At 35.0% G+C, this 23,409-nt stretch overlaps 2 protein-coding genes across 3 annotated transcripts; both read right to left on the bottom strand.

Annotated features, from left to right (window-relative positions):
* Positions 1-480: 480 nt before the first annotated feature.
* LOC102596586 (DNA-directed RNA polymerase 2, chloroplastic/mitochondrial) lies at positions 481-12,475 on the bottom strand. Its single transcript, XM_006338258.2, has 19 exons — positions 11,337-12,475; positions 9,514-9,723; positions 9,293-9,426; positions 9,113-9,179; positions 8,918-8,976; positions 8,624-8,741; positions 8,403-8,516; positions 8,130-8,261; positions 7,552-7,968; positions 6,448-6,498; positions 5,980-6,050; positions 4,952-5,036; positions 4,583-4,735; positions 3,970-4,044; positions 2,365-2,454; positions 2,226-2,273; positions 1,908-2,022; positions 1,726-1,829; positions 481-1,286 (listed from the first exon to the last, which is right to left on the bottom strand). Exons 1-19 carry the CDS (start codon positions 12,240-12,242, stop codon positions 1,176-1,178), a joined length of 3,060 nt encoding a protein of 1,019 aa, XP_006338320.1. The 5' UTR covers positions 12,243-12,475; the 3' UTR covers positions 481-1,175.
* Positions 12,476-16,077: 3,602 nt separating this feature from the next.
* LOC102596926 (alpha/beta hydrolase domain-containing protein 17B-like) lies at positions 16,078-22,218 on the bottom strand. Of its 2 annotated transcripts, none has more exons than XM_006338259.2 (7): positions 21,570-22,218; positions 20,532-20,568; positions 20,208-20,444; positions 20,075-20,122; positions 17,773-18,209; positions 17,554-17,639; positions 16,078-16,473 (listed from the first exon to the last, which is right to left on the bottom strand). In XM_006338259.2, the coding sequence occupies exons 1-6, from the start codon at positions 21,869-21,871 to the stop codon at positions 17,567-17,569; spliced, it is 1,134 nt and encodes a 377-aa protein (XP_006338321.1). In that variant the 5' UTR covers positions 21,872-22,218; the 3' UTR covers positions 16,078-16,473; positions 17,554-17,566. The 2 variants fall into 2 exon arrangements, with proteins under 2 accessions (XP_006338321.1, XP_006338322.1); XM_006338260.2 differs by lacking the exon at positions 16,078-16,473 and adding an exon at positions 16,504-16,862.
* Between the last annotated feature and the right edge of the window lie 1,191 nt (positions 22,219-23,409).

Below are 23,409 nucleotides of genomic sequence, written 5' to 3' on the forward strand. Positions count from 1 at the left end.
ACCTTTAGATAAAAAAAAATTATTGCCTAAATTAAGCCATAGTTTGGCCATAAAGGAAAGTACAAGGGTGACTAATAACATTACATTAAAAAAATGTTAAAAAGAACGACCATGGAGACTTGGGGATCTAGAGCATTTGATCGTTATCTAAAAAAAAAAAATTCAAGTTTCAAAAAACTGTCTGACCAATTTTTTTCAGGGAACTTCAAAAAAAATTCAAGTAAAATACATGTCCAAGCACAACTTCAAAAACTCAAGGTTTCAAACTTCAAAATCTATGAGCAAACAAGAGCAAAGTCAAACTGAAAAGTCTGTAAGGAAATGATGATACTTTCTAAGGCAAAGGCTTACTCTTCTGTCAGAGTTTTACTGCTTTGAAGTTTGAAGCACCTCAACATAAATTTTCTGAAGACTACTGTAAGGAAAGGGGTTGTTCTTGATTGTTATGAACTCTCACTGGCACTGAATGACATCGCAAGATTGATCAAGACAACTCTTAGATAAAAGAGACATTGTCAGCATATATACAGAAGATATAAACAGATTTTGTTAATACAGAAGATTCACCACCAGAAGATCTTGTGACAATACTGTTGTCTCAACTACTATACACGCATGCCTCAAAGCTTGCAAATGTCACTCTATCATATCCATGTTCTCTCATAATGGTGGTTATAGCACAAACCGATACTATTTACAATTTGAAAATACAAAGAATTGTATCCTTTGCATAAAGGAAAACAGCCTGGAAATCATTTGTATCCTTGCACCTCAATGCTTCTGCAGTAGAAATTAGACCCCAGAATGATCGTCTATATTTATTCACAAGCTTTCTTCGACCATGACTAAATTACGAGGCACCATCACATATCCTCCATAATCTGTTAGAAACAGGTTGGTGAATCTGAATTCTCATCGCATACAGGCTTCAGCTGGAAATTTCTATCCCAGCTGCACTAGAGAGTGCAGGCTAAACGATCGAGAAAAGAACCAGAGAATCCAGGATGCAAGACGCTAATCATGTTTTTATACATCATACAGCAGAATCTGCATCTCACTGGATCCTATGTAGTAAGAACAAACTTTTCATCGTCTTACCATTATGGCATTTGAAACCCAAGAAGGCACTGCCCAGCTTAGTACTTAAAGGGGTGTGAGGCTACACGTGAACCTAATCAATTGAAGAAATAGGGAGATTCTATGACATCTCTCAAATCAAAGTCCCCACGTTCAGGCAAAGGGGGGAATGACAGTGTAGGATAGGAAACTTGGAAGCTCTCCAACAACTGCGAAAAGATGGAAAGAAACAAATATGAGTGGACAATCAAGTAACATTTTCAGATTTTGACACATCAAACGCGTTAAACTAATTTTAGTGAATGGCTTCAGTCCTTTGATCAACGGGACAGGTTTCATTCTTGTAACTACTTCAGAAGGAAAAAGAAAGAAGCCAAGAAATATTTGGATTATTTTTGAATGAATAAATTAGTCATTCTCGTTCAACTTCATCAGCTCTGTTTGATAACAAGGAAGAGCGGCAATCATTTTCCAAACAGATTATTTCTTCCAATGGTCAAAGGAAGCCGGGCAATATTATTTTTTTTAAAACGTTTTAATGCTTCCTGACATTCTTGTTTGAAAGGCGGAGTGTAGATTCTTAAGTATAAGAAACACTGAAATTGATAATATGATATATTCTACTTCTCCGATAATGAGGATACTTACTTTCTCTAGAATTGGCGTTTCATAAAGCTCTACAAACTTTTCTCTCAATATCCTGTTCAACTTATCAACATCGCACGCATGCGTCCAATACGAGTCATGAACACCTGTAGCAGAAAATGTTCAATTGTTTTCTTTCCACAGAACCCGCGCAAAGTGGGGGCAAAAAAAGAGAACTAAGGAACCTGCAAAATTTAAGCCTGCCCTTCTGCATGCAACTGCAGTCATCATCATATGTGAACCATCAAGGGAGTGAATGAAATTTGGCGGAAAAGCTGTCCTTTGCCTCTTGACCATTACCTGCAAAGGACATAGAAATATAAGCAATTTTCTTCTGGAGGTTTGCCAAGTTGAGTCTCAAAGAGGAAACATTTGAAGAAGAATATGTAAATGAAAGTGAAAAATGAGCATTCATTTGTATCCCCGTTAGTTCCCACCTCGTTGATATAGAAGAACAGAGTATTAGATAACATAAAGCATGAGGGCAAAAACAAGAAAAATACCTTTTCTGTTTCCCGTTGCAAAGTCAAAATTTGGAGAGAAGTCTTAATCTGCAACAAGATTTGCCAAATAGAGATGTAATGACTCTTGAGTAGTTTATAATAGCATGGGGACCAAAAATGGACAAATAGTAACACTCACAAAATGTCTTCCAATTTTGCGGTAAGGCTGAACAACTGGAAGCCCAAGAGGAGTTGTCCATCTGACTGGTTCATTTTCAGAAGCAATTATCTGTTGAAATTTAGAGGTCAATGAAGATAAACTTCAGCAGAACAAATTCTAATGCACTTTTATCACCTGATCAAATATTTCTGCAAAATATCAATCTCAATTTTTTTTTAATCATTGAATAAACATAGTTCTTGTATAATTTGATAAGCCTGCTTCAGATGGAAAATCTTTTTTTTTTCAACTGTCATCAGATGGAAAATCTATGACCGATCTTAAAATGACTCATGGCAGAATCAGAGAAAACTCAGAACAAAGAATCAACCATGACTGACCTGGCGCGCCTCCCCTCCCCTCCCACCACCACTTACAAAAACAAAAAGTAGGGAACACAAGAAACAACAGATAAGAAAGAATTTCTTGTACGCTCAAGTTGAACAAAATTATACAGACATCCCTTCTAGTGTAATAGCTGGTGCATTATGGCAAAGATTAGGTGTGCTCAGCTTCTGAAGGCTCAAAGTAATTAATCAAAATACATATATGCTTATGAAGGGCCATACTACCAAAAATAGCTGATAGGACTAGTCTCATCTACAAAATTCAAGTTTGTTTTTTTTTGTTTTTTTTTTGATGAAGAGCGGATTCAAATAAGCTATCACACTCTAATTAATATCCATCCCCAAAGAATCATGTGCGATTTGAGTGTCAAGAAGAACGAATTTGCAAAACTGGGAGATGCAAGAGTTCCAGAGAATGCTGGAGCTGCTGTACTAACATATTATTACACCGACAGCAAAAGAATGCAGGGGAGTGGAGCTTTCTCAGTGAGATCTTTTTACTACGGGCTTCTCGCAAAGAGAAGAAGCAACATTTCCGCGCCTCACTATTTGGATCCCCATAGCTCCGAGCAAGGTATGCTTCTTCACGTGCCTGGAAACTAAGGGTTCATTTACAACAACAACATACCCAGTGAAATCCCACAAATGAGGTCTGGGGAGGGTAGAATATACGCAGAGCTTACCACTACCTCGTGGAGGTAGAGATAATTGGTGCATTTACACGGTGAAAAATGGAAGTGGATAATTGGTGCTATACCACTACCTCATGGAGGTAGAGATAATTGGACTTTGGAGTACCCACAAGGTCCCACTTGTGGAAAACGTAGGTTCTACCACTTTTGTGTACCACTTGTATACCAAACTTTTCCTCAACTATCTCAACGGTCCAATCAACCAGGGAAAAAACCCTTCAGCCAATTAAAATCTTTACCATCATGTGTCAATAACAACAGGAACATATAATCACAGACATACATGTCCATATTGATAGCTTTAACATCATTAGAAACAGAAGTAGAAAAACAGGGTTGAGCGAATTTACAAAGCAATTTTGACTAAGATCAACTAAAAGATGACCACTGAAGAGTTATTACACACTTAAGAGCTTGTATAAGAGTAGAACAGTCCGGTAGTTGACACCATAGTGTAGCAACATTAAACTGCTCTTTGACCTAAACAGAGAGGGATTGAACTTGCAACACATTTCAATGGTGACAAAGTAAGCAATTAGGCATACCTTAGCACATTCGGCAAGCCAAGTCATGATGCTGCGTGCAGCTTCAAACATCTCCCCCAATGCAGTTAATGTGACCTAATCAATGCGTCAAAAGATGCTGGTCATTGACCAAGATAAGAACTTAATTACATATGATGGAATCGGCAAATCAATGCGTCAAAAGGTGCTGATTATTGACCAACATAAGAGCTTCATTATATGATGTAATGGGAGTTTATTTATTGGCCAAGTTAGTCAGCACTCTATAAGCATCATCACATTGGTGATGTCTTCTTATAGAACTTCATGTGATACGATACATCGATTACATTTAGAGAAAGTAACAATAACAAAGCATGTGACAAGTGGGCTATTTATGGGTGCGAACACACACAAATTGACAGTCACTTCCAAGCAAGCAGAAACCAGCTACAGCTGCCACCAGAAGCAGCAGTTCTGTTCTTTTGTTTTAAGCAATTGAAGAGCTGATTCTCAACTGATGACAGTTGGGCCTAGAAGCAGCTACCAAAGGAATATCAATTATAATAAAACCCATTTATCATGTTTCAATATGTTAACATATAGAACACCTATCGAAAGATTATCAACATATGGTACTCCATCTTGCCCTTACTTTTGCGGCATAGCTAGCAGCACCAAATAGCTCAGAATCATCAGCAATTGCACCACGCTCCTTTAACCTCCTCTTTATTTGATCACGAGCCCCAATGTAAGTGACCCCATAGACTGATGTCATCACTGTCTGCTTCACCAACTTCCTGTCAACCTGTATGACAAGCCATAAATCGAACCTGAGTGATTTAGTTGCCTTATCATCAAGCAACTGCAACACATAAAGCTCATGATATCAGAAGCAACAATTCTCTTTCAGGTGGCACACCAAAACTCTATCTGTCAAACCATTTATCCCAAACTACCAACAAGTTCAGAAAAGGGGAGTACGCTGTTGGCTGTGGCCTTAACAAGGTGATCAGCATAATACCTGATTAACTAAAACCCTTGCACGAACAGCATCTGGAAATTCTGCAGGATCTCTTTGTGCATCTCTATTCATAATATCAAGGACTCTGAAAAATAGCCACATCAAAATATTGTTCACTATGTCTTATTCCTCAATACTAACTTCCAAGGGTTTAAACTTAATTAGCCAGAAGTGTTGAGATGAAAAATATTCCAACTCAATGCTTCTTTTGACAGTTAAGGGAAAAACTCTGAAGCTATAAGCGTTTGAACCTGTGATAACCCCAAAGTGAGTACAAAATCTTCAAAAAGAAAGAGCTTCTAGTTCTAATTCAGCAGTGATAAAGATCCCACAAAGTATGAATTAATGCCTCGTCCAACACTTAGATATCAACCAATTTTCCCTTGCACATTATGAACAAGCTTATTTTCATCTCCTTTAAGATTTTCATATGAGCACAACATGGGATCTCCGAAAATTTTCGTGACATTTCGCAGAGCTCACAGATCGATAGGTCGAGAACTCCATAACTAATTTAATGATATTCATCATTCCATAAAGTTTAGTAAAGGACTCCATGTTTTGTCTTTACACAATTAGATGCAGAGCAGCAGCAAAATTTTGAAGCCAAATCATGTCATGTTGGGTATGTCTGTGGCCCATGGGTTCATTGTTTAATTAAAGTGTGACCTTTCACGTGCTGCACTCTTTTATCCTCCTTAAAAGATCATAGCAAGCAATAAAGTAAAGCATAAATTACCATAGATACAATTTTCTTTCTATTCCAATACAGTTTGTTCTCCAAGCATGAATAGTAGAAACTACGGAAAGCTTTGTTATGGCAGGAAAGATCGACCTGCATCCACTCCTAATGTTCTAGTCTGAAGCTGGCCAGTGGTTTGTCAAATGCTAATGACCAAGTGTTGGTACTATAGTTGCTACCGTGGGAAAATTGTTTGCTTCACATGCAAGTAGAGGTCAAGAGAGAGAATAGCAGCACCTCAAGGCCTCTTAGTCCATTAACAGGAAAAAGGATTAAAAAAACTCACCTAGCTGCTATGCCAGAGTAAACATCAGCAGGTTTTTCTCCAGCAACCAAATTGACTGCAGCAGCTCCCAACTGAACCGATGAATTTCAATAGAAGAGTTGATTAAGTAGATCCAGAGATTATTATAGATAACAAAATAGAAAAGTAATAAATCATTTGTTTGGCTTATCTCACACAGAAGGAAAATGAACTCTTTATGCTTGATTGATAAGATAAGAAAGAATGGAATAGTGTTAACTGATGGAGACACTCCAAACATGCATTTGTTTACAAATTGTAACTGAACCACATAAGATTCTGAACCCCAAAGGAGGAAGTAGCGAGCAGGATGGAAGAAGAAAATGGTGGTGGTCTAGGCTTTAATATTAATTCAAGCAAGTTAAAACATGTCAATTGGGTGGAAAGGGGGAATGCATATCAGATTCATTGTAATCAAACACTAATGTTTAACGTCGTGCTTTTTATTACCTTATCTCTTCCAAGGGCAGCATAATGTTGTAAACCATTGCAGGAACCATCCTGAAAATTACAACAGAAAGATACAAAATTTTACACACAAACTCAAAATATTACAGAGAAGTTCAATCAAAAAAGATAATGTACTTAGGCAGCAAATGGTCTCATTAGTTGAAAATTATATCAAATAACATTTCTCGAACAACAGTTAGTTTGAGACATGAATAGCTGTCAGGTGTAACTGAGTTCTAGCCCAACTCCTGTAGTCTACATGAAATGAATTGTCAACTTTCACCAACTTATATTAAATGACTCTGCGATAAGACCAAAAAGAGAATTCCTTTTGTTTGAACTTTTTCATTAGTCTGGAAGCAACTAACGAAATCAGCCAGCTTGTTCAAAATATGCAGTTTATTATGGAATTCAAACCCCAAGAAACTGTTTGAAATACATGCCCCATCAATTGGCGAGAAAGGTATATATAAAGCCTTTCTTAAACCATTGCAAATTTTGTCAAAACTAAATTAATAAAATCCAAATATATCAATGATCTCCACATAAGACTTTGTGCTGCCTTCTAATCATACTGACATGATTTTCATAACACGTAGCAATGGCTTATAAATAAAGGTGCAGATATACTCTCAGTTTGAGTCAAACATCAAAAGACAATGTTTTTCGTTCTTTTTTGAGAAATGGTAATACATTGGGTCTATCGGAAACAGACTCTCTGCCCCACAAAAGTAGGAGAAAGGTCTGTGTACATCCGAACCTCCCCAGTCCCCACTTGTGTGATTAGACTGGTATGTAGTTGTTGGTAATACATTATCAACATAGCATTAAGGAAGTAATCTGTACAAAGGTTATCCGAAGCAAAGATAGAGCTTCAAAAGCATCCCTAGCCTATTCTTTGTAGGGTTCCTAGAAATTCAAGCATAGATTCTGCATTATTTTAGGATACTCGCTTCCTTACACCAGAACGGAAAACACATTACACAATTTGACTTGCTCTTGTGTAAAGTGTTGAATTTTTCCTCAAGGCATCTAAGGTTTCTTTCTCTCCAAAACACCAACAGACAAATTAAATGTGCAGGCCTCAATAATAGTGAAACTTGCCTGGTGTACAGGAATATGAGAAATAACTGTCTCTGGGGATGAGCTTCTGACAGCTTCACTAAGATTAATGCATACAGCCAGGCACTGAAAGGGATCCTCTGCATTCAACCACCAGCGCCTTCCTTCGAGCGGTTTGTCCGCAGAATCAAATATATCATCCAAGTGACTTTCAGTAAAAGCTATTCTACCATCAAGAGATAATTTATCCACACCACCAGCAAATAAATTTGCAAGGTGTATCTTCAACCAGCGCAAACCTGACTCTCCAAGAGGACGACCTGCTGCAAACTCCAGGACACCCCGACAGATATCAGAACCAAGATGGTTTAAATGTGGATGCATGGGGTATGCCCGACCTCGGAAATCAACGTTGTGCGGGTAGAAGAAACCTTCTTCATCTTTCATTCTATGCGCTACCTGTTCAATCATGGAGAAGAAAACCTCAGGAAGAAATGTAACAGATACAGAAATATATGAGCCATGATTGCAACTGTGCCCGAATAAGATTTTCTATATATGTTTCCAGATGTTATTGGAAGTTTAGTAAAACATAAAAAAGAGAAGCAACTGGAACCTACAGCAAGTTTCAGCTCGATGTCACATCGTTGTGAGTGCCTTTCTCTGTTCTCTTTCTTGACAGATTTTACTTTCCACCTCCACTTTGTGCATACTGCCTCATCTTCCGTATCTGGTTCTTCTGGCAAAGGGGCCTGCAAAAAACAGAAATATTACAGTGATCGCCAGTTCCACATAAACCATTTTACACAGCTTATGAAATTCATTTACTTAACAATGAAAAAGAAAGTAGCTTTTGCATCTCAATAAAATAGTTAAAGTATAGAGCAGCTAACATCATCACGGTCCACCAAATCAGCCAGACGACCACCACCAGCCCATATTCTATCAACAACAGAAAGTACCCTTTTGTTTATCCTCCATTTGGTACTTCCCAGAGTATCAAGAGCCTAGATACATTTAAAAAGAACACATGTCTCAAGTTCCATGAGGTGAGCAAACAAAGGAAACACGTGATATCAAGATTTAAGATTGGATAAATCATTGGCAAATGAACCTCAAAAACTGGTCGCAACTGGTTCCGGGAGGCTCTCTTTACTGCTTCACGTTGTTGTCTTGCTCCATGTGTCCGCATGACATACGAAGGCAGATAGAGGTGTCCACCCTTGTCATAACTGTAGACAGAAAAAACAAGATGTAGACACATTTTCTTGTAAGGAAAAACAAGATATAGATACATAAATATATACAGTATATATATATATATATATATATATAGTATATGCATAAGTGAAAGAAATAGGAAAGGGAATGGAAAAACAGAATATGAACAGACTAAAAATTACTATACCCTGTCCACTTCACAGGAGGCACCAACATTGGCATGTAAGGTATCACCATGTGTCTGGCCTGCTTGCAGGACAAAAGTAAACAAACCACTGAGGATAGTTCTCATATCTGGTAGCTCAATAAAACAAGGCTAGCTGATCAACAAAAGAAGTTTTTAAATAACATATATCTCCCAAAGAGGCAAAAAATTACTTACCGTTCTTTCAAGTCCTTTGAAAACCAGTTCGTCACATTGGATAACACCATATCTTCTGCTCGCACTCCTGTGAGGGAATAATCCCACAATTATCATCAATTGTTTTTTCTAAAAGAATATCATCAATTGGTAGTCACAATTAAATTTTAAAAATATTGACGTGAAGGGAATGAAAAGTACTTTGTTTCTTTGGCTACAGTTCTAGTACTGTGTATAAAGGCAGGTCGAATGTCAGGTGGATCAACTGCTAACTGATCAGCAGGAGACTGTATATAAGCTGTCTGTAGAAGGAACTCAATTAAACGGCTTCCAACCTGGTAGAAGAAAAAGTACTGTCAAAGTTCAACAAATCATACATAGAATTTTTTTGAAGTTTCAACATCAACGAGGGTAAGCCCAACCTTTGCTTTAGCATCTTGGCCCCAGGGCTTTGAATCGTCTTGACTTCTCACTATCTGGTTCACTGCACGTAACTTCTGTTTTTTCATTAGACTAGTGACTTTCTTGTGTAGTTTCTTTTGTTCTAGAGTGGCATGTTCTCCATCTTCCATTTTCCTATCTTTCTCTGCTTTATGCTTCTCTGTTTTCTCTAAAAATTTGTGTATTCTAACCTGGTGCATGAGGAAGTGCATGATCAGCTCCAGGTACTATCAAATGGAAGTCTCTGTGCTTTTCAAACATTTCTCCCCACCATTTCTTGAAACTTGACACAGGGTAAACCAAAATAAGGTTTGTCACGGGATAGCCAACATAACACCGAATACACTCAGTTCCAACATGCTTGGAAACTATCTTGTATAACATATAAGATGTTGACAGTACAGTTTAATTTATCAGTTAAATTAGATCTAACACACAAACATTTTTTAATATTCTTGTAAGCTATAGAAACAGAGGCGTATCCAGGAATTCGTCAAGATGGGTGCACGAATACGAAAAAAATGCATCTTAAATATAAATTTGATAAGTTTGACTTTTAGGTTCTTAATATGAACCATTAAATTTTAAAAATTATAGGTCCAAAATATATAATACTATTAGTTTTAAATTTTAATATACACATTTGATTTAATTATATAAAAATCTTATAGTGCAAAGTTTTTTAGGAACTTCCAATGTAAGGCACTTGAAAATTTTGAAAGATTAAAGGAAAAAAAACAAAGAAAAATTAGTTGAAACGTCAAAAGTATAACGATAACCACTTGGGGAGGTGTTACTCAAAAGGACAAGATAGATATAAGACTTAAATTTTTATCCTTACTTAGAGAGGTGCACTCAATCATTATTGTATTATTATATGATACTTTAAACGTGGGTTCACACATCTATATTTAAATATTTTTTAAAAATATAACACTATTATATATGATCTAGAGAAGGGAGCATGGGTTCACGTGAACCCACGGCACCCCCTCTAAATACGCCCCTGTATAGAAACTACATACTGGTACAGTTAAACCCATCAAGCCATAGTTAGTTAAACTACCTTACATCACTGCAATAGTTGAACATCTTGTGCAAATTGCGAGGCTAAAGTATGTCATGTTGTGCAGTTAGTGAGTCTATGACTAGTCTTTGTTTTCAAAAACTTGCAGTTCATTTTCTGATATTCAAACTTTAGAATCTACAGCCAAAGCAGGTGAAGTTTCACATTCTATTTTTACCTGGAACTACATTGACAGTGTCAACAAGGCAATTTCTAGACCATAATATTCAAAGTGGTTGCACTGACTTTTTCTTTCTTCCCTATATCATCATAATTAAAACACTAGTTGCATAGAATTTAGGTTAAATGTCAAATGATTCCATTGGGAAAGCATTTGTTGTCAACTACAACTTAGCTGTTTTCATGGACAACTAATTAGAAGTACAAACGCTTAAAGTGTCAATCAAGATGTCCCAGGTCAGTAGTGCTTCCTTCACTTCTACACTTCTAGCTTTGTCAGTTCTGCATGTGTATCATTGTCCAATGTCCACTATTGATAGTTCTAAGTATTGTACAGTTGGTCTCTAATATGCTGACACACAATTTTTCCACCATTTATCTGTACAGACTTCACAAGTGATATTCTACCAGACACTCTATTGCTCCATCACAACACTTATAGAAGAGGAGCTGAATAACACAGAAGAAAAACTTAAGAGAAAGTTCATAATGCAGCAAGTTTGATGCTTAAAAATAGTGTTCTCTAGATCACACACATAAAATTCCAGGATAACCAACCTCCTGCTCAATTGCATCACCAATAGTAAGCGCAGCTTGTACCACTCTTGCATTACCATGTTCACCCCCTGTCATCAACAATCCCATCAACTTATGCATAGTGATAACCGCCATCATATCCGCAGGTAACAGATGAAAATATTTTGAATAAGCTGCTTTAGACTTCCCTTGGATACATAATTCCTGCTCTTGAGCTATCTTATCGCGCAAAGGCTCAAACCACCCCAAAAACAATGACTTCACATATGGCAAATTGGGTGCTAATTTCTGCTCACACATATCAAACAAAAGCTCCCTGTACTCCTTTGCAGCTAGTTCCCATGCCTGTGTCTCTATCTTGACTTGCCTCCTCTTAAGCGCTGGATACTTCCTGCGGTCAATACCACTAGTCAACAACCTTTGATTCCTCCGCCTAAAAGTAAACTGTTTTTTCTCTTCTTTCTTCAATTCTGTTAACAATTCTTGAACTTCACCAACCACAGACACATCTTCCTCCGCATCAGTGGAAGATACTGCAACAGCCTCAGCTACACTAGCATAGCTCTTTCGACAAATATCATTGTTACTCACTTGACTTTTCATAGCACACAATAAGGGTCTCCTCAAGAACTCATCAAATTCACCAAGATTCTGAAACCCCATTTCAAGAAATCCACTATTTGAACAAGAAACAGGGATAAAGGATCTTAATATTCTTTTATCCTTGAAAACAGAATCTTGGCCGAATCCAAGAAAACTATAAGTACGATTCTTTGAGGTAAGAAGAATCTTTTGTGGGGTTCTTGAAGAGAACTGTTTGACTATGTTTCGCCACATAATAGGGGAATTCTGATATGGGTTTGTTTCTAAATTAGTGAATTGGTTGAATTTGATAGTTAGGGAAATGGGGGTTTTAGTGCAGGACATCAAATTGTTCAAGATTTTTTGTGAAAGAAATAGAGTTGTAATGAAGAAACAGATAAATAGAAGAGAAGCAAGATGAAGGATCAAGAAAAATGCAGATATTCATGAGACTGTATAACTCCGAAGTGTAAAGTACACAAGAAAATAGGGAAACTGGATATTTGTACGAAGGAGGTGGGTGGGCTAACAGCAAACCGACTTTATAAACCCTCCTTAAATCTTGGGTCCGTTGTGGCTAATGGAGTCTATGCCCTCTACTATTTATACACACTTTTTTTGTAACTTCATCTGCTTTTTTACGAGCTAGACCCGACCAAGGGACACGTGTAAGTATCCCAGAATTTTTGACGAATTTTTTTCTCTAATTTTTAATTAAGAAAACAAAAAGAAAAACCATTATTTGGGCTTTTTATTAAGAGATAATTTTAGATATAGCAAAGATAAAAATCTTATTCGTATGCTATAGCTATAGTTGGCATAATTGCGCTTAAATTTTATGTTTGCTATGGAGATATTAATTTGTATATTTCAGGATTCATTCGAAACTATATACAATTTTATTTTTTAAATAAATTTAATAAAAAGCTATAAATTCTGTTACAAAAAAAGAAGACAATCGCTAAACTAACGCAAAAAAATCTCTTTCCTTCTACGACTTCTTCATTAGTAACGACTCCATGGTAACTGGGTAAATCACATCGATCAAGCTTTGGTGATTCTCTTCAAGCAATCGAGATCAAATCAATTTTAGAGATAACAAGAGGAGCTAAAATGTATTTCATGCCGAAAAATGCTTTGATTTTACTTTTTTCAGATCAAAATTGGTGTTCTTCGTGTATTGAAACTCATTTTTGCTTTTAAACATTCATCAATTGAATGAACAATTCGAATTGTATTTTTTTAGATGTAATAGATTCTAACTCATATAGTCGCAATCATTGTTCGAATTCGAGTCAGATCATCCGTTGAATTATGCAAAAATTCGTGCTTGTATCCTTCATTTTTGAAAGTATTGTTCGAATTCGAGTAAGATCATCCGTTTATTTCTGCAAAAAATTGTGATTCTATAATGTTGTGGAATATATTGTTGTTTATCCTTCATTTTTGAAAGAGGATTTGTTTTTTGAAAGTCATTAATTTACAGAATTGTATATTATGATAGTAATCTATGTTGTTTGTTCTGATTTGTATATTTGTTGTCGTTAATTTGAATCTATGAATGAACAATGAAATTGTATATATATACAGTGTCGATTCGTCCTTAGTTCTGATAGTTTAGTTTGTATATTGTGTACAATTTGTATATGTATAAGTCTTTTATGTTATGCTTGTCAATTATATATTTATTTGTAGTTGTAGTTTATATATACATATACTCTTTGTATATGTATATACGTGGAATCTATATATGATTTAGTCTATTATGTATAATCTTATATTTTGTGGTTCAATTTTTGTGAACTTGCATATTAATTCAGTGCAGGTTCGTGTTTTGTTGTGATAATTTAGTTTGTATATTATATACAATATGTATAAGTATATGTCTATTATGTTAGGCTTGTCAATTGAATATTTGTATATGGCTGTAATTTGTATATGTAGATATACTTTGTATAAGAATATATTTGGAATCGGTATATTAAATTGATTGGCTATAATTTGTATAAGTATATGTTCTTTTTTGTTGTGATTTTTTGATCTGTATATTTCGATAATCTTGCCAATTTATATACAATTTGATTTTAAAAAATAAATAAAGAAAATTGCGCTAATTTCTGTTACAAAAAAAAAGAAAAAGAAATCGCTAAACTCACGCACATTATATTTTAATAGGATTTCTTTCCTTCTACGACTTCTTCATTAGTTAGGACTCCATTGTATCCGTATAAACAAACTAAAACATAGTAATTGTTTATAAACAAAATTACTACATATACATAAAGAGATTATACAGATATGTATTGTTATGTATAACTATGGAAAATATACAAACAACAAATTATATACAAACAAATGCTAATATCTACTGCTACTTGTATATAAAGTGTCTTCTGTGCAAAATGTATAGAATCTGTATAAACAAACTAAAACATAGTAATTGTATATAAACAAAAATACCACATATATACTTAAAGAAATTATACAGACAAGTCTTGTTATATATAACAATAACACATATACAAACAACAAATTATATACAAACAAATGCTATATATATACAATTGATTTTTATACAACATATAATTGTATAAAGGAAATTCATATGCATGATAATGGTGTATACAAACAAATAATCAAAAAAATTATACAAATCTGTAAAAACAAACAAATAAACATAATAAATCTGAGAAAGTATTACTACATATATATATACAAAAGGGATTATTATACAATCATAAAATAGAACTCAATAATTATTGTTTATACATATACTTTTAACTTCTTCAGATCCATCCGATTCCACTAAGCCAGGGACAATGTCTTCAGATAATTTTGATTGATCGCTGATCGAATCAATTGCTTTTGCTTTCCTCTTCTTTGTTGAACTAGATTCGCCTTTTGTATTTGACTTTGTGTTAATTTCACCCATTCTAATTGGGTCATTTTCAAACTTGAATTTGAAAAATTGAAAAAAAAATCGATTTAGACAGGTTTTGGCGGAATCTGAAATTTTTGAAGTCACGATTGAGAGCGTAGTTGGTGAAGATTTGAAATTCAAACTAATTTTGTGGAGAGAATTTAGGAGAAATTGAAGGGTATGTTAGAGAGAAAGGAGATGAAGTGAATTGTATAAAAAGAATAACTTTCATTTTTTTTATTTACTTATACAAATTCGTGAGACCCGTCAATAGCAAGATATGCGAAACTGTAGCTACTCAAAGGAAATAAATGAAACAATAGTTATATTATTTATTTTAAATTAATAATTTGCCATTAGGCACAATTTTCCCTTTTATTAATGCGTTTTGGGAGTGAGAGTGGTATAATTCATTTAAAATACTAATATTTAACTTTTCTTATTAAATGCATGTAGAAATATTAATTTTTAATTCGCAAATACTTTTAAAATTATAGTTATGGATGCGGAATAATTTACCCACTTCTTGTGTGGAATTAAATGCATGTAGAAAAAAAATGTTAGTTACAATTTTTAATTAGCCGAAAAAGTTATTTCAAAATTATAGTCATGAACGTGGACTAATTTACCGACCTTTGAATATAAGTACATGAGGTATTAATTTATTTTGAAATTAATTCTACCTTCAACAAAATCAACTAATAACTACAATTGCATAGTGTCTTTTTTTTCACATATTTAGAAAAACTTTTTCAAAAAATTGTCAAAACAGCTGAAAATTTGAGGACTTCTATTTACAAAGCAAACATAAACTGAAACATTAGATTAATTAGTCACTATTACGGCTGTGCATTTCTGAAGTTTAACCGAAAAATAATTATAATAGATCGAACAAACTACTGAAACTTAATTTTAACAAAAAAAAACTCTCATTATCTTTGTCGACTTCACTTTCATCCGATTCTACCGAGAACTTTTCATCTGTTTTAATTAACAAACGATATAAAAGGGGTTAAAGTTACTCATGATATCTTATTTATTACCCTTGTAAACAACATACACTTTGTACATATTTTTTAAACTAGTCAGCCCAAGTGTTTATATGATAAAGAGTGTCGAAGGAGGGAAGATGACACAACTATGATTACTCCAAAACCAAGCTCAAACCTGGGGTGTTCTATCAGGATTAGAGGCCTCATGAATCCACAACAAAAGATTCGGTTCGCTTCGGTAGTTCAGGCAACATATCTTCAGGGTATGGAAGCATAACATTTCCCATTTGGTACAGGCACGGGAGAGGAAATGATATAAATAACCAGTTACAATTTGAATTAAAGAGAATGACCACAAAGACCTATTGTACTTTATAGCACTGTATTTCCTATGTCTTCAACATAATTAATAGATCTCCTGTGAAATGGGTCATAAAACTAAAAAGGAACATTTTGTAATGGGTCATATAATCACGAAACCCAACGGGAGAAACCCCACCACACTTTTTCCTGGTTATTAACCTAAAATTCATCCAAATTGTGGGATCCCGTGTGATAACTATCATGCTAAGCCCATTTTGGTTCGCCGTGGTATCTACAAACAGTGTTTGCATTGGAATGTTCAGTTGAGCTCGGGAGCACGTACATTCTTGGAAACTGCTATCTGAAAGCAATCGTATAACTGTAAGTGTAAGAGTTCGACAAAACGATACTAACAAAACATTTAGGTTTTTTCTGGTCCGTCAATGAAAAAATGAGAATTTGAAATGAAAATCACTTACGTCTCCAATAAAATAAATTACAAAAGGATAAATCAAGCATTACATTCTACAATCGACCAAAATATAGTTTACTTTTTATTCACACCAGCTCATCATAAGGGAGCTTAAACGAGTAGATGTGGGATCTCCATGAAACGCTACCAGCAAAGCAGTGCAAACTGTGTCCTTCCAAGTAAAAGGCCAAATCCATCCCTAAACAACAAAGTAGATCCTTTCTGCCATTTCTGCAGCTTATTGTCTAATCACTAGAAATTACTCCTGAGGTTCTAAGCTGTAAAGGTTTTATATGAATGACTTATTTCAACAAGTATTTTGGAAAATTTTCTGATAAACAAACAGCTTTTGTGGTAACATTATACTGCACAATGCTGAAAAGAAACACATAGCAACTACAAGAACCTCAATTGCACTTAATTTTAGTGATTCTTTGGAGGTTTCAGCAGCAGGCACCAAACTTCAGACGACACAAACACGACCTATTTCGGGGATCAAATATATGGAATTGTTTCCAGAACAAAAAAAATGCAACATACACTCATGCATTACAGTTACATGCGAAAGTTAACCTCAGAATTCAGGCAATCAACAGATTTCTTTTTGTTGATGATAAGTAAATTAAGCAATCAAGAACTCAAACAGAGAGCCACAGATTACAAATAGGAGTATATACAGTTATTTGAGGTGAATAAACCTGCACAAGGACTTCAAACATTGACCAAATGGCTAACCATGTAGTACTAGGAAATAGACATAAAGACTCCAAAATGATGAAGCAAATCAATCATAAGAAAGAAAAAAAAATCCTTAGTTTTTAAGGAACATATTGCATACACGATTAGCCTTTTTAAACCTAGCTCGTATTGTATGGACAAGGTAAGAATCAAAGATGACATCATTAAAGCCAAATAAACAACCAACTGCTCAAAAGCCGAAGGTGGTAAAGACTACCCTTTTAGACTAACCTTCATCAGACATTCAGACATTTGCTCCCACGGGCTTGAAGCAATCAATATTGCACAATACGGCAGATCTCATCATATTGCCAAAGCTGCCACCAATAGCATCCATCAGACATGACAGTTATCGCATTTTATACAAGATCAGGCTATTCTGAATTAACATAGCGGTAAAAGAGATGAAAATAAATAAACTGAAGAACTCTTAGACAGTGGTAATCTAACCGATCAATGCTTTTTCTAGCTTTCTCTGATTGTTCTGTATTATCATTTGCCTTATCTGAGAGATCCACACTCTTGCTCGACTTTTCCTTGCGGTCTATGCTAGCTCTAGATTTATCTCTTTGATCTGTGCTTGTTCTAGGCTCTATCTTCTCTGTGCTTAGCCTAGATTTCTCCCTCTGATCTGTGCTTGGCCGGGGTCTACAATCTGTACTGCTTCGAGGTTTATCTATTTGGTTCATGCAAAGTGCAGATACATTTCTAAAACTAGTTGATTTCTCAATAGCTGATATGAATTTCTTCAGATGTATTATGTACTCCGGGAAGAGCTCCAAATCACAATGGTTACCAGTTTTGACCCACAAAGGCTCATATTTCTGCTTAGATAGCTCAAAAAGTTGTTTGCCATGGGAGCAATCAACTACATCATCTGCAGTGCCCTGGAAACTCCCAGAAAAAGTACATATCAGATACCAGCTAGCAATTCTGAATCCAAGAGTTACCATTATAATGTAACTAGAAAAGAATAGTTTGATCTCTAAAGAAGGTACATCCAGATAAAATAATACTATTACAGTTCTATAGAAAAAAAATTCTTTTTCACCGTTTTTTTTTTTTTTCAAACAACGAATTTGTGATTATAAAATATGACAGGTATGGAATCACCTTAGCCTTAGAAAGGAAAATTACTCATATTTCCCTGTCCTATTTGGCATCAACTTGCATAAATCTCTAGAGGAAAAAGTCTGCTGAGACACCTTTTAACAAAATGGCTGGAAGATGTAAAAAGGGAATAAAGATGTAGATACAATTAAACTAAAGGAAGATGTAACATTCTATTTGAGAGAAAATGATCAAAATGGTCTTTAAAGTACAAGGGTTAAATTATTTTGGTCCTCTATATATATCATCTTATATAAATAGTCCTTAATGTATATAAAATCATGATCATTTTAGTTCTTAGCCCTAAAACTAACCAAAAAGATTAAAAAATCTGTTAACTTTAACAGTGGGTCCCTTGGAATTGAGACCCTTCTTCCTCAATCTGCTCTTTCACCATTACCACAAGCACACCCTTTTCATTAACTTTTTTCTTTCACCATTTGAGGTCATGCTCCATATACACTACACCCATTTCTCGTCTCCCTCTAAAAATTCTATTTACATACATAATAAGAAGAAGAAAATCAAGATTACCAAAACAAACGGGAACTAAGTAAATTGGATAAAAGTCTCTATTTTCCCTCCGAGGAGATTGCCATAAATAAACTCTTTTTAAGTTGTAACTATTTATTCTCTCTTATTAAAGTGATCTATGGGGGATATAGCTATCTTTTCGTTTTAACTTTTTTAAAAACAGTAAGTTTTTCAAGCATTGTTTTTTCATTCTATTTTTAAAATAAAAGGGTAAAAATTGAACACAGAGATAGAAAATAAAAATCTTACAAATGTTCAATTAAATTTTAAAGAAACTTTTGCAAGTATGAGAAGATTTTTGGCAGTAGAAATTGTAAACGAAATGGCAACACAAAGAAGAAGAAGGAGAAGAAATGGCAGAAAAAGATGATGGAGGAAGAAGGGTTCACCAAGTGTGGGACCCACAGTTAAGTTTAACAAGTTTAAACTTAACTAGTTTTTTTATTTTTTCTGTTAGTTTTTAGGACTAGGATCAAAATGATACTCTTTTAGTATACGTTAAGGACTATTTGGATATGATGAAATATATCAAGGATCAAGATAATTCAACCCTATACATAAAGGACTATTTTGATCATTTTTCTATTTGATGTGGTGGACTTATGCAATTTAAGGAAAAGAGGTCATATTGATGGGATAGACTAAATAGAAAGGTCAACCAAGATAGGATGGAGGAGGGAGTATCAATAACCCAACGAATTGAAAGGTTCGACCTTACGATAGAAAATTCTATTAAGAAATAAGTTATAAATATTCTAAAACTCAAAACTTATCCCAAGAGAAAAAAAGAAATGGTGAATATTTTCAGGGGCAGGGGTGGAGTAGGCTCGTAGAGACTCGTAAGTGGAGGCTCAATTGGAGAAATCTGAAGGCAGAATTGCCAAGAACATCAGATTTTAGTCCAACCTCTATTCAGGTTCCTCCGTAAACACAATCAAGCAAAAAAGATTTTATATACCCCAATATGCACAATCCCAATGACCCCATTTTATATCCAAAGATCACAGTTAACCAGTAAATTATTCTATAATTATTGGCAACACTCTGTTTTATCACTATAGCTGTAGTAGTAAATGTTGAGGATTGAAAAAGAAAATTGAATACTCACGTGAATAATGAGGACAGGACATTCAACCAATGGTATTTTGTCAATATTCTGCACCATAAAGAAGCAACCAATTACACAATGAACTCCAGTCCTTCAAATCAGCTTCACAAACTGCTAGAAATATAAAGCTAACCTTATATATGTCAAACCAATATGTCCGCTTCACTGCATACATCACACGAAGTCCAGAGAGTATTGGGCTGTGAAGAACCACTGCCCTCAATCTTGACAATCGCGATGCCAGATCCAGTGTGGGTCCACTACCAACTGACTGTCCATATAGTATGACATCTTCCTCTTTCACCCCATATGTCTCTTCAAGACATCTATATGCAGCTTCTATGTCGGCATAAGTATTCTGCTCACTAGGCTATAGGAAATTAAGAATATAACAGTTTAACACTTCAAACTCAACAAACCTCAACCCTAATTAATTTTCAAAAGAAATTTTTAATACCTTGCCGGTGGACCGCCCATATCCTGAATAGTCATATCTGCCAGAAGAAAGGAACGGGGTTCAAAATCAATTTTTTTCACTAGCTGTTCAAGAGGACGAGAATAAGCAAGTTTTTCCCAACTCAGGGTAATCTTTTCCTCCAAGTTCATTCAGACATAATTTATGCAATTGGATAAAAAGGAATGAAAGGATGCGAACACAAGATCTCAATTAGATAGATCTCACTCTTTGGAGATCATAAAAGTTCCAAAAAGAGCTGAAAGGATTTCCAAGACTATACATGAGCAAGGTAAAGTGTTACTTCTACAGTCCGCGTAGTCCAGATGTAAGAAATGATTATCTCTTACCATAAAGAATCAAGTTTTTCGACAGTACTTCTCATTTCCCCAGATCTGACTGGAAAATTAATCCTAGCTTTCATCAGTGTATCATTTCAACTTAAGCTGTGCCGCAGGAAACAAGTTCTCAACTGGTCTTCTATTCATATGAAAGAAGATACAGAAAAGCATCAAGAATAATGCTCCTTCGTCCCAAACCATTTGATACCATTTTATTCACATGCAACTCTTACAACTTTCAGGAAATAAAATAACTTCCGAATGTAAAACTTTGATGGGAGTTTTTCTCACACAAACAAACTTTTTAACCATGCAATGTCTTAATCTGAGAGTCTAATCACATAAGATGGAATAGAGAGTATTTCAACTTCAATTATGCTGTTAGAAAAAAAATTCTCAATGGGTCTATGAGGCTTACTATGTTTCTGATGCAAGCACTATTTTATCACTGAATCTGAAGTTGCATCAACTGTATTTATTAAAAGTGCCAGACATATAAATAAATCTTCTAAACTAACCCTCCTTGATGTATAGGATTCTACTATTGAAACAAAAAAGTCACTGCATCATTCTCATCCGACAGCAAGACATCTACTTTTCACCCCAAAAAGGAAAAAGCAAAAAAACTTAAATAATTAGAGTTAAAAAAAAAAAAAAAGTAATACTAGTCTACTACTACAAGGAGCAGGGGAAAATATACCCCATCAAATTGACCCGGAGAAGGTGACTGAGTTCAATAAACAACTCGTACATCTGCCCTAGATCAGCCGCGTTGCCGTGCGAGTAAAGTACGGTCAGCATCGCCGCCGGATTCCTAATATACACCGCGACAATCTCCGTTCCCTTCTTCGTCGGTAGCTTCAATATGTCAACGTTTTCCTTCGCCGCGACTTCAGTCAACTTCAATTTCCCCGTCGATTCTTCCACCACTACTCCATACGATGGCGGATTCGGCGGAAAAAACGCAAACTTTGCTGCCATCGACGATGTCACCGCTCCCATTGCTTCCCCTAGAAATAAATTATTTACACAGAGTACAAGTAAGAGTAGATTATATATCTCTATCTATAAGTGTAGGATCCCAAAATCTAGCTAGGGTTCCGAATCGAATCCGTTGATGGTGAAAAATTGCAATCTATATTATACGTATATTTCTACGGCTATACGTAGAGATTTCGTTTGAACGGAGAAAAAGGAAAAGGTGGAGGGATTTCCGGCGTTAAAAAGGAAGAGAACACGTGTATAATAAACGCTGCTTAGAAAATTAGGTGCTGTACGCTGCCGTTGTACGGGATGAACAATGTACTACTCATCTCTTTGCTTGACACGTGTCGTCTTAGGTTTCACCGGCCCTATAATGGTACAGAGATGTCTGTTTTACTACCATCACAATAATTATATGCTATTTAATGCAAGATTACTACTCCGTTTCAAATTATCTATAATACCTATCTCAAAAATAAAAATGTTTTATATACTTTTCAGTTTCCACATGATATATTTAAAATCATAAAGATGAAATGATATTCAAGTATATTTGACCTACCCCTTTTTTCCTCCCTTTTGTTTCCCTCTTTTTCTTAATATGAATCTTGAGTTATCAAAGTCTTTCTAACTTGATTAGGTCCAGTCGCCCGGACGAGTTGGAAAAGGAATTCCTAATTCTTATACGGATGAGACTAATCACACCTGATTAGTGAAAAATTGTTACACCAATCATTTACGAGTGAGTACTACACCAAGAATTTACAAGCGGATCGAGGAATGAATGGAGAGGAATTTGAATAGAAAGAAGAGACATATTTCGAATTAGAGTAAAGGGACACAAAGGTTTTCGAGATCTATAAGAAGTAGAGTCATCTCTCAAATTATGTCCTTGATTTGAAGAAAATAGAGATGTTAGGTTGCTAGGCCCGACAACGTGTTCACTCTTCCATCTTCAGCTGGTCTATTCTGCGCCTCTAGCAGCAGACGAATGCCACTGAAGCTTCAAAAGGTGAAACATTTGATTTCTAAATTGGATGATTGATATTTTTTGAATGGACAATTAATATCCAAGTATGTTGTTGGTCCTTACTCCTTAGGAGGACCAAGGAAATCTTGGTCTTCACTCCTAACAAATTTCTCTTTTGCTACTCCCTTTCGCTACCTGGAGCCAGATTTTTTTCTTATTATAGATAACATACACTTATATCTTTAATTTAAGATCACAATTTTTTTTAAAAAAAATTATCTTTCCATGTCAATTCAAATCAAGACTAACGAACTGAAATGAATAAAGAATTAACTAGGAGAAATTTTGAGTACTTTATCTTTGTTTATATTCTTAAAATATATTTTCTCTTCATTGAATGTCTACTCTACTTATGAGTGTGTCTACATAATTGATGTATTTTTAATTTTCAAGTGTGATTAATTACTCTCTTCGATCACTTTTATTTGTCTATTTTACTAAAATTTGACGTTTATTTTAAACAAACAATGTGTAATTAATTTTGTCTTGGCAATTTGAGTTTGTGAGGGGGGGGGGGGGGGGTGTT

Source organism: Solanum tuberosum, unplaced genomic scaffold, assembly GCF_000226075.1.
Source record: "Solanum tuberosum cultivar DM 1-3 516 R44 unplaced genomic scaffold, SolTub_3.0 scf00004, whole genome shotgun sequence".
Classification (NCBI taxonomy): Eukaryota; Viridiplantae; Streptophyta; class Magnoliopsida; order Solanales; family Solanaceae; genus Solanum; species Solanum tuberosum.

Coding starts and splice junctions, on each gene's coding strand:
- LOC102596586 (XM_006338258.2), bottom strand. CDS start 12,242: ATGTCCTGCACTAAAACCCCCATTTCCCTAACTATCAAATTCAACCAA. Junction 2,274..2,364: donor GCAAAATTGGAAGACATTTT/GTGAGTGTTACT, acceptor ATCTTGTTGCAG/ATTAAGACTTCTCTCCAAAT. Junction 1,287..1,725: donor AAACGCCAATTCTAGAGAAA/GTAAGTATCCTC, acceptor ATCTTTTCGCAG/TTGTTGGAGAGCTTCCAAGT.
- LOC102596926 (XM_006338259.2), bottom strand. CDS start 21,871: ATGGGAGCGGTGACATCGTCGATGGCAGCAAAGTTTGCGTTTTTTCCG. Junction 18,210..20,074: donor GTCCTGTCCTCATTATTCAC/GTGAGTATTCAA, acceptor GGGAGTTTCCAG/GGCACTGCAGATGATGTAGT. Junction 17,640..17,772: donor GCTAGAAAAAGCATTGATCG/GTTAGATTACCA, acceptor TATTGGTGGCAG/CTTTGGCAATATGATGAGAT.